Source organism: Citrus sinensis, chromosome 4 (genome assembly GCF_022201045.2).
Source record: "Citrus sinensis cultivar Valencia sweet orange chromosome 4, DVS_A1.0, whole genome shotgun sequence".
Classification (NCBI taxonomy): domain Eukaryota; kingdom Viridiplantae; phylum Streptophyta; class Magnoliopsida; order Sapindales; family Rutaceae; genus Citrus; species Citrus sinensis.
This window is the reverse complement of record NC_068559.1, coordinates 20,823,543-20,840,007: the sequence shown is the minus strand read 5'-3', so window position 1 is coordinate 20,840,007 and position 16,465 is coordinate 20,823,543. Positions and strand designations below refer to the sequence as shown.

At 38.7% G+C, this 16,465-nt stretch overlaps 2 protein-coding genes across 3 annotated transcripts; both read left to right on the top strand.

Annotated features, from left to right (window-relative positions):
- The first annotated feature begins 216 nt into the window (after nucleotides 1-216).
- On the top strand, nucleotides 217-4,134 carry LOC102624337 (chromo domain-containing protein LHP1). 2 transcript variants are annotated; one of them, XM_025101277.1, is made up of 6 exons: nucleotides 217-771; nucleotides 931-956; nucleotides 1,060-1,146; nucleotides 1,725-2,477; nucleotides 3,643-3,703; nucleotides 3,835-4,134. In XM_025101277.1, the coding sequence occupies exons 1-6, from the start codon at nucleotides 430-432 to the stop codon at nucleotides 3,877-3,879; spliced, it is 1,314 nt and encodes a 437-aa protein (XP_024957045.1). In that variant the 5' UTR covers nucleotides 217-429; the 3' UTR covers nucleotides 3,880-4,134. The 2 variants fall into 2 exon arrangements, with proteins under 2 accessions (XP_024957045.1, XP_006484756.1); XM_006484693.3 differs by having other exon boundaries at nucleotides 217-780.
- Nucleotides 4,135-10,590: 6,456 nt separating this feature from the next.
- On the top strand, nucleotides 10,591-11,745 carry LOC102630065 (protein PHLOEM PROTEIN 2-LIKE A1-like). Its single transcript, XM_025100475.2, has 3 exons — nucleotides 10,591-10,884; nucleotides 11,025-11,303; nucleotides 11,353-11,745. The coding sequence occupies exons 1-3, from the start codon at nucleotides 10,760-10,762 to the stop codon at nucleotides 11,414-11,416; spliced, it is 468 nt and encodes a 155-aa protein (XP_024956243.1). The 5' UTR covers nucleotides 10,591-10,759; the 3' UTR covers nucleotides 11,417-11,745.
- Nucleotides 11,746-16,465: the final 4,720 nt, after the last annotated feature.

Here is a 16,465-nt window from a genome sequence, read left to right as displayed (position 1 = left end):
AAAAAGCCGAGCATGATTTGGAGGGAAACAGTGGCGGGATTCACACATCAAAACCTCATGTCCAAACGAAATTATATAAAAAAAAAAATAAAAATAAAATTTAAGGCAAAATAAATTACCCAATTTATCCGGATCCGGGTCAATTTCTGACCCAGAAACCGAATTCCTCCTCCTTTCAAAGCAAAAAAAAGAACCTGGAAAGAGACTTGAATTTTTTTTTTTTTTAAAAAAAAAAACAAGCGTAGCTGTCAGCTCAGCTCCTCATATCTGACGAGGGCGAGGGCAAGGGCGAGGCTACCTCCGTTTCCACTCACTAACTCGGTGTGTGTAACTCACCGAATAATTTTTCGCCAACAGAAACTCGAAAGTTTTTTATTTTTATTTTTTCCATTCGCAAGGAATTAGCAGAAAAAAAATTAAAAAAAGAAAATGAAAGTGAAGGGCGGAGGGAAGAGGAAGGTGGTGAATCCGGCACTAAACGATGCCGAGGAGGCGAATGACGATATTGAAAATCAAGAAAATATCAATTACGATTCAATTGATTTGATCGACGTCGAGTATCAAGAAAATCAAGAGCAAGAAAAAGAAAATGAAAAAGAAAAAGAAAAAGGAAAGGAGAAAGTCGGAGAGGAGAAAAATAATGAAGAGGAGGAGGAGGAGGAGGAGGAAGAAGAGGAAGGGGAAGAGGAAGACGAAGATGCGGTGCCTCAAGAAGAGCGGCCGAAGCTTGATGAAGGATTCTTCGAAATCGAAGCCATTCGTCGGAAAAGGGTTCGCAAGGTCACTTTAATTTTAATTTTAAATTTCTCGCTGTTTTTCTTTGCTAGTTTTTCTTAGGAACCAAACGGACTTTTCAAGTTTAACTTTTTTTTTTTGTGGTTTATTTGTTTGTCAGTTTCTGATTTAAATTATCTAATTATGAACAAACAGGGCCAGCTTCAGTATCTTATCAAGTGGTGAGTGGAGTAATTTAGATTATATGATTTCTTTTTGTTAATTTTTTGATATGACAAGACTAATGTTGAGATTTTCTTTAATGTAATTTGTTTTTAATTGAAGGCGTGGCTGGCCAGAAAATGCCAACACCTGGGAGCCATTGGAGAATCTGCAGTCATGTTCAGATGTTATTGATGCATTTGAGGAGAGGTAAAAGTTCTTCTTTTTTTCTCTTTTCGTTTGCTGAGAAAAGTTATTGTGCTTTTCTTTTAGTCTTAGGGCACCTAAAGTGGTAAATCCTCACTCTTATGTAGCAGTTAATGTTTTTCAAGTACCAACCTATTTATACTCAACCAGTGGTGATTATGTTCTACCGTCACAGTTCTACCGTCACAGCACCTCAATTTCAAACATATCCTCAGTTTGCTCAAACTAACAGGTTGTTAAATCATTTTAGTCTTGAACTACTTCCTTGGTTGAGCTGAATTCAGTTGCTTTGTTCTTTTAATAAAAATGACAGGAAATGGATGTCAAACCTGAAGAGTCATTGTTCTTAAATTTCCTTGGCTTTTCTCTGCAACGAAACTGAGGGTTAGATGGTCAGTCATTTGTTTCTGAGCTAAGAGAAGGAAAATATAAATGTGAAAACCTTGAAGTTCATCATTCTTTTGGTTCCTCAAATTTCTTAGCAATCAAGTAGAGGTGTAGGGTGTCAATCAGTTGTTGGAGTTTTCTTTTTAAAAGAGTATGCTTTTTTCACTTATATAGTTTATCTTCTGGATTTGAAGCTTGCGGTCGGGTAAATCTTCTAGGAAGCGCAAACGCAAGGGGGGTGGTTCTAGTAGCCTGCCAAAGAAGAAACAGGCGCGCACCTTTAGTGCTCCATATTATGTAACTGGTGGTGTTGGTCAGTCTCTTCCCGCTGACCCTCTCATTAACGCAGGCCTTATTGATCTTTCTCCCTCAACACAGTCTATAGGCTCAGGTCACGTAGGAGGGAATGTTGGAAATGTGAACAATCTCAGAACAGCCAAGCAAACAAATGATAACAGGCTTGCAAATGGTTCAAAACAAATTGACGGAAGGAACGAGGAAGCTGAGTATGATCCTAAGCTTAGTGAGCTGAAAGGAATGATATCTAACAATGAGGCCAATGCAGATAAGCTTGCATTACATTTCCAAGAAGCTAGGGTTTCAGAAGGGAATGGTCTTACAAATGGACTCTCTAAGGCTGATCAAGTGGAACCACTTCATAGTAACCGACGCACAGGAGCTAGGAGAAGGAAGCCCAGTTCTGTGAAGAGATTTAAACAAGATTTAGCCTCCACTAAGGTAATTGTCACGCAAGATTCAACACCAGGCATTGCTGTCGGCTGTGATAGTGCGGATGAACAACTTGGAATAGGAAATTCAAGTCACAAGAGTAAGCATGAAGGACCCATAAATGCATCTGCTATTGTTAAAATACTCAAACCAATAGACTTCTCAGCTTCTGTATCAGATAACATGCAGGATGTGGTGGTGACCTTTATGGCGGTCAGGTGTGTCGTCAGGCTCCAAATTCTTTTTCCTTTTGTGTGTTCAAAATAATTTTTCCTTTTGGCTTATGCTTTTAAGTTAAAGTTGTTGGGTTAATAGTAACCAAAATTTTCACCAGTCTTCAAGGGTTTTCTTTTGAGTGCTTTAGCTAGAAAGTGCCACAAATTGTAATGTTGAACTCCCTTTCATGTGCTAAAGAACCTTGTTGTGCAATGCTCCTTTTCTATGCCCTTATTTTGTTTCTTGTTTTAGTGGCTGAGAAAGAAACTGCAGAGGCCTTTGCTGGAAGGGAATTGGTGTGGATCTTGAAGAGTGCCTATTTATTTTATTGTTTTTTCCGAAAGTGAAGAGCGTCTATTTTATTAGAAGAAAGTGTTTATATTATTTAGGTGGGTTGGTTGATGACATGAGTATTCAGACGTTATAGTTCTGTTGTGTGAGGGATTGTGGTTAATTGGTGGCGGGAAGGACAATTTTTGGAGGATAGTGTGTAGGGTAAATAGGAAGTTTTCATTGATTTCTTTTCTATTTCCAGTGATAAAATTGGAAGCTTGGCTATCTATATATGAAGTTGATGGGTGGCACTAAATCTTTAAATCAGTTATTTATTTAAGCTATACAAGATTGAGTCCACTGGAGACTTGGTGGCTGCTTTTATTTGCTGCCTTTAGAAAGCACAAGTTGGTGGTTACGGTTGAGACATGTTAACTTTGAATATATTTTGAGGTTATATCATTCACAAAGTACTAGGTGTGCTCATTTGAGAGTAGTTTTGTAGTATCTTAGATAAATTAATTGGTCTAGGAAATAACAATATAGCTACTATTATATGAACAAAACGAATTGGCGATTGTATTTATCTTTTATTTATATTTTTTGCTTGTTAGAAAGGTTTGTGGTATGTTTTTCTCATTGTGGTACTACTATTGAGTTATTTCCATTATGGTTAGTAAATGTTATCAGTTGGATATGGTTTTGACAGTTTTTGGTCAATCTTTGTCATTTGAAGGGTGTTAAAATCTTGTCTACCAGGAAACTTGTTTCAAGAGAGGAATGATTGAGCTTTCAAAACAGCAATATTTAGTGCATGATTGCATGTTTCTTGAAGTTTCATCCAGATGAAAGATATTGTTCTTATTTGTTCTTATTTGGTTGCCTCGTTCATAGGTCTGATGGAAAAGAAGTAATGGTGGATAACAAGTATCTCAAGGCTAATAATCCACTTCTGGTAATTATCTTATTATGTGATTTGTTCCTTTCTTACTTGTCTACATTGTAATGGGTTCAAGATCTGATGCTTACTGTAAGTTGTCAATTTTGAACCGTCGTTGATAACTATCTTTTTCTTTTCAATGCCAGTTAATCAACTTCTACGAGCAACATCTCAAGTACAGTACACAGTGATTAGAAGGGAGTTTCATAGGAGAATTCAGTCATCTTTTGTCGCTTTGGTTGTATACAGTGCTGTAATTCTGTAGTGGTAAGAGGCCGGTTAGGTTAGAATCACAGTTTTTCTTGTTCAGATGACAAAAAACTTAGTGATTGTAATATTACCTCTCCCTCTTGTCTTTTTGTATGATTAGTATCTAATTTCTCTGCCTAAGAGTAAAATGCTTATTTGAATATTTAAAATTGATATGGTTAGAAAACCTTCAGTAACTCTAGTAGTATACCTAGTTTACAAACTTTCCATTTTCAATGATACTTACCTTCATTGTAGGTCTCCTTTCTTTCCCTAAGGCATTAACCTGTTCTTCATTGCACTCTGTTACTTTTTATAGCTATTTTACACACTGACTTCTATGAACTTTCGGTATGATTATTGGACCTTTTATTGATTAGCCATCAACCGCTTTTAGGATTCTTCATGAGTTATCTGAGCCCTTTGATGATGATGATGTTCATTTTCTTGTTCTTGGGGATTCTGTATGGCTGTTTCTGCCAAACTAATTCATCTCCACATATGTCTGCCCATGGTTGATATTCCTAATCTTGACCTCATCCTCATTATTTATTTATTGCCATCATCATTATCATGTATGAATATTCTATGTTTATTGATGGCATCCAAGACAAGAGATGTCATTTTCATTAATATTCAAGTAATTAACTCTTAAGTAAACAAATAGGTGCTAAGTTTTCATGCTTCATTGCGGGTTTTTCTAGATAATCATTGAGGTTTTTTTCATTGCTTTTTATAATGAAAGTTCTTTGTAGTTGGACTTCAAGCCAACCTCTATGACGTGAAAAATACAGATGATTAAATAAGATTAGGTAAGGAAGTTGCCATAGGTTAACTAACCATATAAAATTATAAATCCAAAGACTAAAGAATCACAATGTTTTTGAAAGTCATCTCAGCCTGCAACAGTATTCTCTTTATTAACTCCTGAGGTGGTGCATCAGTGAGGGCTAGAGAGGAGAATAGATAGAGATGAGAAGCCGAGGGCCATCACCAGTGGTGCCGTCTGTAATGGTGGGGGTTTTAGGGTTTGTGATCTTTGGTCCTACCCTACTATCCCTCTTGGAATATGTTTTGCTACCATTTCAAACATGGGAAGAAGGCAGTGGCACCTTTATGGTGTTGCTACTACTGCTTTCAATGCTGGTGCTTGTACACTTGCTTTCTAGTTCCTTTCCAACTCTTCGATTTTCGTCTTCTCCGACATTTCAGCAGAGCAGCAGTTCTGGATTTGATTCTGATGGGTTTGGTTTTGGATCATTGCTTCTTATTTTGCTCTTCTTAGTTCTATATCATCTTATGTGAGATCTCGTGGTCGTCAGAATGTTGCTGCCTGATCAAGAAGAAACTTGTGGTGTTTCTGCAGTAAGTTTCATGGTTATTTGCAAAAAAAAAAAAAAAAAATTTGATTTCCTTATTATGTGGGATGTCGTGAAGAATGTGTAAATAATTAGATGGAAACTGACATTTCAAAAAGGAGATAATATGTTCACTGAACTGAAAAGTAGCACGAATTTAATTGCGGCACTGGCTACGCAGTTAGACGTATTTCCATAGTATAATGAATCATTATGTTGTACAGGAACTATGTGAAGAGTAATCAGCATCTAATTCATCATACGTGTCCCGCTGTCCATGACATAGTCTAGACGTCGAGATTTCTCTCTTGATTTGAACTTTTATTAAAGAAAACAACTTGATCGTAACAAGTCATATCCGATATAGAAAAATTTACTCGCTTGGAGTAGCAATGTAACATGCATGACATGCTTTATTGATTTTTCTGGTTTATATCATACCTTTTTTCATGCAGAAATTCCACCACCATCAGCTATTAAAAAATCCAGTACCGAATTATTGAATTTGAAGATCATGATCCTGTTGCATGCTAGATGATCAAACACAGTCGTTTTCATTAATTTGACAAAATCTATGGTTCCCAGTTAGTCTCTTCATCTCTTTCATTTGCTCATCACTCCCTCATAATAAATAAATAATAGTTGGTCGTGATTGACCCTGAAGCTAACTTCCACCATATTTATTTGACAAGGTCTTAGTACTCCTACTAGTGTACATAGGTTCTTGCTGTATGTACCTCTCAATCAATCAGTGTAAGAATTAAAAAAAAAAAAAAAAAAAAAAACCTGGAGTATCCAGAAACAAACTGATTAGAGCTCCAAATAGGTTTTGGGCACAAAAAAAAACATTATACTATATCTGGCCAAAGAAGACAAACCAAAGGACACTCTTATATTTATAGCTGTAGCAGGCAATCTTTTCGTTAACTACATAGAGCAAGATAAAAGAGAAAGAGATCAGTGAGAGGAATGGCAAGCAGAGAGGCAGGGCCATCACCGTTGGTGCCCTCTGTCATAATGATCATACTTGGGATGGTGATCATTGGTCCTAACATTTCCCTCGTCATAGCTCTTCTTCTTCTGATACTACTACTTGTGCAGTTGTTCTCAACTCTCTCTTCCACTTCCCCCGCTCCGCCGCCGCCGTTTTCTCCTGCAGTCAATGATCAAAGCAGTAGCTCAGGCCATGACGCTGAAGGGTTTAGCTTGGGAGCATTCCTTGTAATTGTGCTCTACTTATTTCTGTGTAAACTAGTAGCATATTAACAACAGCAGAATATGTTGTCATGGGTACAGTTCTAATTTAGATACTAACTGATTAATTGACTAGATATAACAAGTCTTGTGTGTGAAATTTCTCATCCCCATCTAAATTTAAAGACGAAAAAAAGAGATGGATAATATCCAAAGCAGGTACTATGAACTCCTTCTATTATAATTACCAAAGAAAAGCAAGAAACATCCCAAAGGGCAAAGGGTTATATTATGAAAGGATGAGCTAATAGCTATCCTCCCCAAATACAGATCGAAAACACGCACATTAACACACCGAGGGGAGACAAACAAACAAGTTTCTACCCCTTTGAAAATAGCAAAATAGAAAAAAAAAATTACAAAATCACTCCATTGAACTGTTTTTTGTTCGGGTCAATTTCGTATTACCTCTGGAATTAACTATCTTTAAATTTCTCTCACTTTTAAAAAATCTCGAGTTAACTCTATTTTCATTCAAACAAAAGATAAAGAAAAAAAAATGAGGTGGGTTCATGATTTTCTTTTTTTTTTCCTCGTGAAGATAAATTAAAGCTTTCAAAAATTAAAAAAATAATTTAAAGATAGGCAAGTTACCAGGAATAATCCAAAATTAGCTCTTTTTATTTTTTATTTTTGACAAAGAAAACAATATCACAACGTATAACTGCAACGCTTCAAGGGGATTGTCGTAAAGCGATGTAGCATGTTCAGGGACCTGAGAAAGTAAATAGGCATATTTAAAATTTTAAGACTGTATTGATAGTAGAGATTTTTTTTTTATTGATTAAGTATCAGATTACTGTATTATATTATTGTATTATATAGATATTTATAATTAGTATGACAGTAGATCATTACACTGATATTTACAACTAAATATATAACTAGAACTTACATTATTACATCTGTCATAGCATTATAGGATTACACTGATATTTACAACCAAATATATAACTAGAACTTATATTATTACATTTAATTATATGAAGTACATACCCAGATAAATAATCCTCACTGAGGAAGGGTGTCTCTACTCCAAATATATAACTAGAACTTTCATTATTACATTTTGTTTGGGGAAAAAATATGATAGCAGAATGACACGTGTCGATGTACGGAATAACTCCAATATAATCCGAGGTACCCGGCATGATTCGAGATACCCCGCACGAATTGAGAAACCCTACATGATTAGAGGTACCCGGCATAATTAGAGATACCCCGCATAACTCCAGAGTAACACGAGGTACCCCGCATAGATTAGGGTACCCCATATAATTTGAGGTACCCGACAGATCCGACTCAGGAGAATCCTCTAAAAAAGTCTGTTATGGGAAATATCTCCATATCTTGAAGGATAATATTTGAGTTTGCTAGAATTAAATATTTAAACGTCGTACTAAAAAGGGGGGGACAACTGCTTGCCACCTTTGCCAAAAGTGAAGGACATTGTCCCAAGGACAGTGGTCCTCAGCCGCCTACCCGACAACCACTGCAGAAGTACCCTGGACCACTCTCCAGCGTGCGCCACATTTCCAAAGGATGAGATACGCCACGAACATGCACATAACGGCCCAAAAATCATAAAGCGATAAAAAGACGTTAACCAAAAAGGATACGTCACGTGGCAGCTTAGGTACTCTATATCTAAAGGTGCCTAGGTGTTAGTCTCCATCATGTTCTCATTCACTCATGAACACTCACACTCCACAAAATAAGTTTTCTTCAACCTCAAACCTTGACTTACAGAGGGGTGGCAGGTTCTCTTTGCCATAAAAAAAGCTTGAGTTTGCTAATTTGAGTGTCGGAGTGTGAACGTCGGGGTACCCCGGCTTCACCTCTAACCTCTATTTCACTGTTTTGCAGGCGTGAAGCTCGCTTTGAAGGACATCTTTCTTGGTTTAAACCTTTCACCATTGTTACCACTCCCTCTTCCCTTCTCACCTCCCCGAAATTCAGATACACCGCACACAACAAACCAGTGAGGTACCCCGTTTCCCCTACAAATAAAAATTCATTGTTCTAGATAGGTTTACCTTTTTCTACCCCAAAAATCTATCTAAAACACATTTAATTAGATAAAGTACACATTATTAAATTTAATTATATGAAGTACATACCCAGATAAATAATCCTCACTGAAGAATGGTGTCTCTACTCCACTCGCATTCCACAAGGGAGAAATTTTTTTATAAATAATCTCCACACAATTAAACTTAATTGAGAGAGGTTTTTGAGTCCATGAGATCTCGAACCATTACCCTCAAAGTCATACTTAACTTTAAGGGCAATGATTCACCACTGGACTAAAACCCAAGTAGCATCGATAGCAGAGAATTTAATCATCTTTCTAAACTCAACATAAATCTTTTTTGTCTCTAAAATTTAAATCAATGTCAACAACCCATCCTCTCAAGCGCACACCTTAACAATGGGCATTTATGTTTGAAAAATATCGTTAAAAAATACTTAATCAAACACAGCTTTGTAATTGTTCTGAAAAACATTTCTATATTAATATTCCATCTATTACCTTGATTACTGCATTTTGTTTAGAATTGATATTTATCAAGTATTGTTTTTTTATTATTTAGCTAACTTATGATTAATGACAAGTTCCTTTTTTTTTTTTTTGTCATTTCCGATTAGATTATTATGATTTTATAATCTATATGCACCTACTATAACAATATATAATTACTATCTAACTGCAAGTTGTTCTTATTGAATAACTACTAATTACAACATTATAAGTACCTATCAGCACTTAATCCAAATGCATTAGAATTACAAAGTTTTATGCTTAGCCTAATCTTTAGCTTTCTAACAAACTTAACATGTTTTAAAACTCACAAATTTAACTTGTTCTAAGGTTTCTCGTTTTGTGGTTTTCATTTCTCTCACTTTGTATTCTTATAAACCTTATTGAGTTTAGGATATATAAGAGATTTACTAAAACTTTTAAGGTTTAAATATATATATATATAAGAAATGTACAATGAGATCTTGAAATGAATAAACATGCATGCGTGAGTAGACGAACAGTTAGTTATACTAACCTCCATTGCAAAACAATTGACGACGGCAAGCTGCTGCTGAATAATATGCTTTCTTCTTTGCCGACATTGGATTTGGACTTTTATGGGAAATATTGACCAAAAAATTTGTTAGATTAATAAATATTGCAATAAATAATTCAACCCAATCTTAGCCAATGAATAATTTCACCAAAAAAAAGAAGAAGAAGTTAGACAATGAATAAAACTAAGAATTCAGAATTATCTTGTTACAATTATAAATAACAAAAAGGTTCTGCATTAGCATGTGTTGTTGAAGATTGAATAATCCATAATTGTTATTTGCACATCTAAATTAGTGTGTGTGTATTAGCATGTTTAATTTTTAATTCTGTTTGAAGATTTAGAAAATATTGATTAAATTATAAAAAATAAAAGTGTATCCATGAACTTGAGTATTATCTATTAATTATTAAGCAATTAGTTATGATCTACAAAATTAAATCAACGGTAAAGATTAAAACATCTAAGTCCAAAGATCCATAATGACACTACTGCATGTCAATGCCGTAAGAATTTATTACAACAACATAGAAAAATCCAAGCTGGAGTCATTATAAATTTATAATCAAAGGGTGTAAATGTTAAGAAAAGAAAATGAGTTTGTGTGACCATTTTTAAATTATCGAAGTCTCTATGTGGTTACTAAACCTTGTGTTGTGCCATTTTCCTAAAAGAAAAAGAAAAGAAAAGAAGAAAGTGATAACATATGGAGTGTACTTGTTCCATGTGTGCAATTATGCCGATGATTCCTCAATCCGAAAAGTATTTTGAAAAGCATGATGATCAAATTCAATATCACTTTCCCAGGTTTCCATTTTGCTTTACAATGTAGTAGAAATTTAAGAAACTTCATTGAGTTTAAAGAACAAACAAAGAAGACAAGTTAATTCAAAGAGACGTAGCTTAAAGGTGTAATCAGAATTCAGATTAAATAAATGAATTTCAAGGCGGCGGCGGCGGCAGCAAAACACGAGAGTACTGAAGAATTCCTCGAACACAAGAGAAAGGTCGATATATTTGATCTCTTTTTCTTTAATTCTCTTGCATTGCATATATTAATCAGCTTAATTAGATTAATATTATTAAACGAAGTTTAAATCCTCATTTTTGTTATTAATGATTATGCTTGAATGCAGAAGAGATGGATCGATAACAAGTCCGGGTACAATTGCTTTATGCTGTATCCCAGGTCACTTTATGGATGTCACTGGAGTAACAGGCAATACTGGGATTGGAGGTGCTTCAAAGAAACAAGGTAACTAATCAACCTCTGAATTTTCCATTTAAAGAAATTTTGAAGTTAAAACATCACAATATTCTCAAATTAACAACAGTATGCAAGCATGAAACATGATACGTGATCCATGATACATGAAACATGATACATGCATGCAGCGACGAAAACATAGAAGTGGTGAAACTAATTTGCGTGTGCTGGCTGGACGTAAGTGGTACATTCAAAATATCAGATCTTTCGCCGGGGGTTTTGTATGAACTAGTTTATGTGGTAAAGTTGACAAATGCACCATATGGATGGGAAGCTCCAGTCATTCTCAAACTCACACTCCCTACTGGGAAAGTGCAAAATCGCCAAGTTAGCCTTTTGGAGAAGCCCAGGGGACAATGGATTGAACTCAGTGTTGGCATCTTTTTAACAGATCAGAATATTTATGGATCTTCTTCATCTTCATCCGAAACTGCTGCAGTAAGCTTTAGTCTTTACCCAGATTGCAGGCCACTGGAAATCTGGTCTTATAATTAAAGGTGCTATTCTTAGGCCGAAATAAAACTGACTCCAGATCCCATCACCATCTTGTTCCCGCACCTGGCCGCCACTCATCAGTTGTCTTTTCTATGGGTTATTAATATTTATTGGATACCTAGATATGGCGAATGTATAAACTTGGATTTGAAGCTGAGGTCTAGCTTTTGATTAGGTGAGGAGTGGTCTTTCTAAGGCTCACGTACTAGATTCGAATTTCTATGGGTGCGTGAGTTATATTCCAAATAATTATGTATAAATTTACGTAATATGTTTATTTTTTAAAAAACAGTAATTTGATATATCATACTCTTACAAATGAATAGATAAAGTCTCTATATACATTAGGGAATAAAGTCAATTTATACTGTATTTTTGAAATTTTCATTTACTCCCAAATAAATTTGTGATTTGTTTCCATTAGGTCTGAATAAAGTACAAAAAAATGTGGTTTAAAAATTATATTCTAACCACCAAAGTCAACTTAAATGAGTACGTTGTGCCCAAATTAAATGAAAAAAAAAATTAATGTAATTGCCTCCATGGCGACTTCTTATAAAGTGTTGAATTGTTTTAGCTTAATTCGTGATATGTGTTTTAATTCCTATGCATCACTAACCAGGCAGATACATATATATTAGGTCCACCGTATGATCCTATACATAATCTCAGTGATGATCATGATTATGACGACGGCGAAGGAAATGGATACTCAATTATATGATATATTTTGTGTGATATATATATATATACATAAATATATGGATGCTCAATTACGTGATATATTTTGTTTGATATATACACATACATACACATTATAAATATTAATCTTTGGTATCCCACAAATTTAATAGACACCACAATCACAAGTTTGATAGACACCATAACCAAACTGATTACATCTAACAAAATAAAATTGATTCATTTATTCCGTGCACATCTAAAAATTGATAAAATAAAATAAAAGTAACGAAAGTAATTAGCAATAAATCTCCAATAACCCAGACAAGTTAAGAACTCCATTCATCACATATGCATCAAATTAACTCAGAGCACACATGTTTAACTTAGATGAGATAAGTAATTCCATATGAACACTGTTTAACTTAGATGAAATAACTAAATAAAGTTGATTTAGTAAAAAAAAATAAAAAATGAAAATTAAAGAGAGAAAAACTAATTTAAGGGAATTGAACCGTGGATTGGAGATGCACGAGCAGCGGCCACATGGAGAGCAGCAACCAGACGCATGAGCAGTAGCAACGCACGAGCAGCAGCCAGACACGATCTCGATCGACGCACGAGCAGCAGCACCAGTGGCTTCCTCGATCGCGAGCAGTTCCAGCATCTTCCAGCATCGTGAGCAGTTCCAACAGCTACCAGCGCGAGTGTGTGTGTTTTGTTCGTGTGTGTTAAGTGTGCGTGCGCGTGTTCTGCTTGTGTGAGTCAAGTGTTTGGTTTTTTTGTCAATTCATTTGTTATTAATATGCAACTACGATATTAACCTTTTAATTATTTAGTGAAACGATTCTCGTTAATGAATATGAATGTAGATGTCTTTTTTAAAATATTAAGAGAGTTTTTATCCATTTATCTAAACGTTAGAGGTGTGTTAGTCATTTTTCCATTTAGAAAATACTTTCGGCCGAGATTAATCAGCCACGATAATTTAAATTTTAAAATATTATGGGTTGAAAAATTAATTTAAATTTTGGCATACCTCATATTTTTTAAAAACTATTTTAAAAAGCCAACTTACATAAAATACTTGTGTTTGGGAGAGGTACTGTTTGGGATAAATATGTCGACGAGACCAGGAATGACGAGCAGATATCGGATGGCAGAGTTCTGCGAACCGGTGTGTTCCGTAAAAGCCTGGTGCGCGGAAGAACAGGAGCAGAAATATCCTGCTCGTCCACGATGTTGTCATCCGCGAGGCCAATTTCCTATAAGAGGCATACGGCTATTCCGGCTAGAGGTCGATAGGCGAGGAGACCCGGTCGACGGCAGTTGGCAAGACATGCTCTCCAGCCCGAGAATCTAGGCACGACAGCCACGCTTTCCCCTGAGCCGTGGCGTAACACGCAAGGTCTCACAGAACCACGACAGCCACGCTTTCCCCTGAACCGTGGCGTAACACGCGAGATCTCACAGAACCACGACAGCCGCGCTTTCCCCTGAACCGTGGCGTAACACGCAAGATCTCACAGAACCACGACAGCCACGCTTTCCCCTGAACCATGGCGTAACACGCAAGATCCCACGTTTGCCCATAACGCAGCAGTCAGAGCCCCAGACCGTCTCGAGAAAAGCGGAAAACGGGGATTCAGAGGAAGCCTATAAAAAGGTAGCCAACGAAGGTAAAAGGGTTGGCATTTTTGAGATAAAAGAAAAAAACCACGAAAAAGCCATAAGACCCGTGGCAAGCGTTCCCCGAACCTTGATATCTGACTTGAGCGTCGGAGGGTTTGCGCCGGGAGAACAACCGGCGTACTCTGACTTGTCTTTGTGTGCAGGGATATCTGGAGAAGAAGCATTACTAGGAGACCTCCTGGTCGTGGGGAAGTTGATCGAGCAGAGATCCTGGTCGTATAACGAGGAGAACCGGAATCTCGCATCAACATTTTGGCGCCGTCTGTGGGGATCCAGAGCAAAAAGCTTCTGTTGATAGCAAGAAGAGGGGTGAAGTAAGCGAAAAGCAATGGAGACAGGAGGAAGTAGTGCACAAGGGGGTGATATGAGGCTTAACGATTCCGTGACGCTGAGGGAAATAGTCAGCGAAGCACGGGAAAAAGTCATGTTCGACCGGATGGAACGGATGGAAAAGCAGATGGAGACCTTGACAACCATCCTGCATGAGCTGCGGAGCGAGCGAAGGGTAACCCAAGAGGGAAGGGTGAGAGGTGGTGGAGTGGCACCAGGTCCCGATAGTGCGGGGAGAAGTCAAACCACAGGGAGACTTGGTGGTGAGAGGGGTAACGTACCTCTACGGGGAGAATTTCATAGAGAAAGAGAGCGGTCCCCGGCAAGACAGACTTGTAACGCGGACGACGGGGTGGTGAATGCAGAGGAAACAGAGTTGAGGCAACACTTGCAAGATGTAGAGCAAGAGCGGGATCAAGTTGCAGCACGTGACCCTGGTCGTGCAGGGCAGCTGGAGGAGGAAGTGCGCAGACTAGCGCAGATAATTGACGACATGCAAGGGAGGAACAGAGCCCCTGGTTGGAGGATAATGCTGGACGGAGAATCGCCGCTCGGAGCGGAGATCATGAGGGCAGTTATTCCGAGAGATTTCCGCCTCCCCGACCTCAGATACTCGGGAAGAACTGATCCGCTGATGCACATAGAGCGCTTCAACGACATAACTGGGGTACAAGGACTATCTCAACCCCAAAGGTGCAGGGTGTTCCCACTATCCCTCGAGGGACATGCACGAGAATGGTACAGGAAACTTCCTCGGGGCAGCATTAAAACCTTCGAGCAGATGTGCCAGGAATTCGCAGAGCAGTTCAGTGGGGCGATGTCACCGGAAGATGACATGATGGAGCTGAAAAGCATGAAACATGGGGAGCAAGAAACCCTTCGGGAATTCATCAAGAGGTTTCATCGGGCTGTCCTAGACTTGGGAGCCTTCAACCACCCTCAGGCGTTAAGGGGATTGAAAGAAGGGGTGAAGATAGGTAGGCTGTGGTACAATTTGAGAAGCCCAGCTATTCAAACGTATGCGGCCGCATACGAGCAGGCTAAAAGAGACATCGAGATTGAAGAGGAGAAGGCTGCGCGGATCAAGACAGACCAGTTAGAAGGGTTGGGGAGGAAAGAGAAGAAAGCATTACCAGGGAATGGGCCGATCAGGAGAAGGGACCACCAGGCCTCCGGTAGTGGAGCAGGAGGTAGGGTCACCGCTTACCAGCCTCATCAGAGGCCACCACAGTATCAGCACAGCAAGGCGCAACCTGCCCGTTCCCCAGCTAGGGAACCTTGGATAAGAAATGATCCGGCATCTGGTGGTCTTCATCAACATTCCCACGGTGGCAGGACGAGCAGGCCAGAAGTACTTCCACCGCCCCCAACTCAGAGCGGGGCAAACAGAGAAAGAGCGGTGCATCTGATCGACCAGAACCAGGACTATGGGCGGTACACTCCCTTGAAGATGTCCCTAGATGAGGTATACGAGGCCATAAAGGATCGAGGGCTGCTGCACCTCCCTACACCAATAACAAAGCTACCCAACAGGAGGGATAGAGGACGTTATTGTAAGTTCCATGGCACCCATGGCCATACCACAACAGAGTGTAGAGATCTCAAGACCCAGGTCGAAGATTTGGTGAGAAATCGGTACCTGGACGAGTTTATGGATGGGACTTTTCTGATGGTGGCCACGACAGATGAAGGGGAGCAGAGTGATAGAATCTTGAGGCGCGAGCAGCCCGCAGTAAGGGTGATAGTTGGGGGCCCAACGTTGGCCGGAGATTCAAACAGATCGAGAAAAAATTATGCTAGGTACGCCATGACCAGTAAAGAGGTACTCCTCAACACCCCAGCAGCCAAACGAGCAAGGGTCAGGCAAGTGCCAATCATGTGGACGGATGAGGATGAGGAAGGGATTCTATACCCCCACGAGGATGCCTTAGTCATCAGGGCTACGGTCGCTAGCAAGAAGTTTGACCGGATACTGGTTGATACAGGGAGCTCAGTTGATGTGTTATTTAAGTCAACCCTGGAAGAGATGGGAATAGCCGACCGAAAGTTGGAATACACCAACACCTCCTTGAAGGGGTTCGGAGGAGGGAAGCTGATTCCTCTGGGCGTGGTCGAACTGCCCATCACAATTGGGAGCCCCCCGACAGAAAGAACAGTGATACTGGACTTTGTCGTAGTGGATGAGGAAGGTCCTTACCAGATGATCTTAGGTCGGCCATTTTTAAGGATGAGCAAAGCGGTGTTGTCCAACCATTATCTGGCTCTGAAGTACCGGGTGAATGGGGTAGTAGGAGTGGTACGAGGAGACCAGAGGATCACAAGAAGCTGCTACTCCTCGGCAGCAAGGGAGGCAATGCAGATAACGTCCCTC

What these genes read in the sequence shown, in the direction of transcription:
- LOC102624337 (XM_006484693.3), top strand. Translation starts at nt 430, where the DNA reads ATGAAAGTGAAGGGCGGAGGGAAGAGGAAGGTGGTGAATCCGGCACTA. An exon ending in ATTGATGCATTTGAGGAGAG is followed by an intron (nt 1,147 to 1,724) that starts GTAAAAGTTCTT and finishes CTGGATTTGAAG; the next exon opens with CTTGCGGTCGGGTAAATCTT. An exon ending in AGGCTAATAATCCACTTCTG is followed by an intron (nt 3,704 to 3,834) that starts GTAATTATCTTA and finishes TTTCAATGCCAG; the next exon opens with TTAATCAACTTCTACGAGCA.
- LOC102630065 (XM_025100475.2), top strand. Translation starts at nt 10,760, where the DNA reads ATGCAGAAGAGATGGATCGATAACAAGTCCGGGTACAATTGCTTTATG. An exon ending in AGGTGCTTCAAAGAAACAAG is followed by an intron (nt 10,885 to 11,024) that starts GTAACTAATCAA and finishes ACATGCATGCAG; the next exon opens with CGACGAAAACATAGAAGTGG. An exon ending in ACAGATCAGAATATTTATGG is followed by an intron (nt 11,304 to 11,352) that starts ATCTTCTTCATC and finishes TTTAGTCTTTAC; the next exon opens with CCAGATTGCAGGCCACTGGA.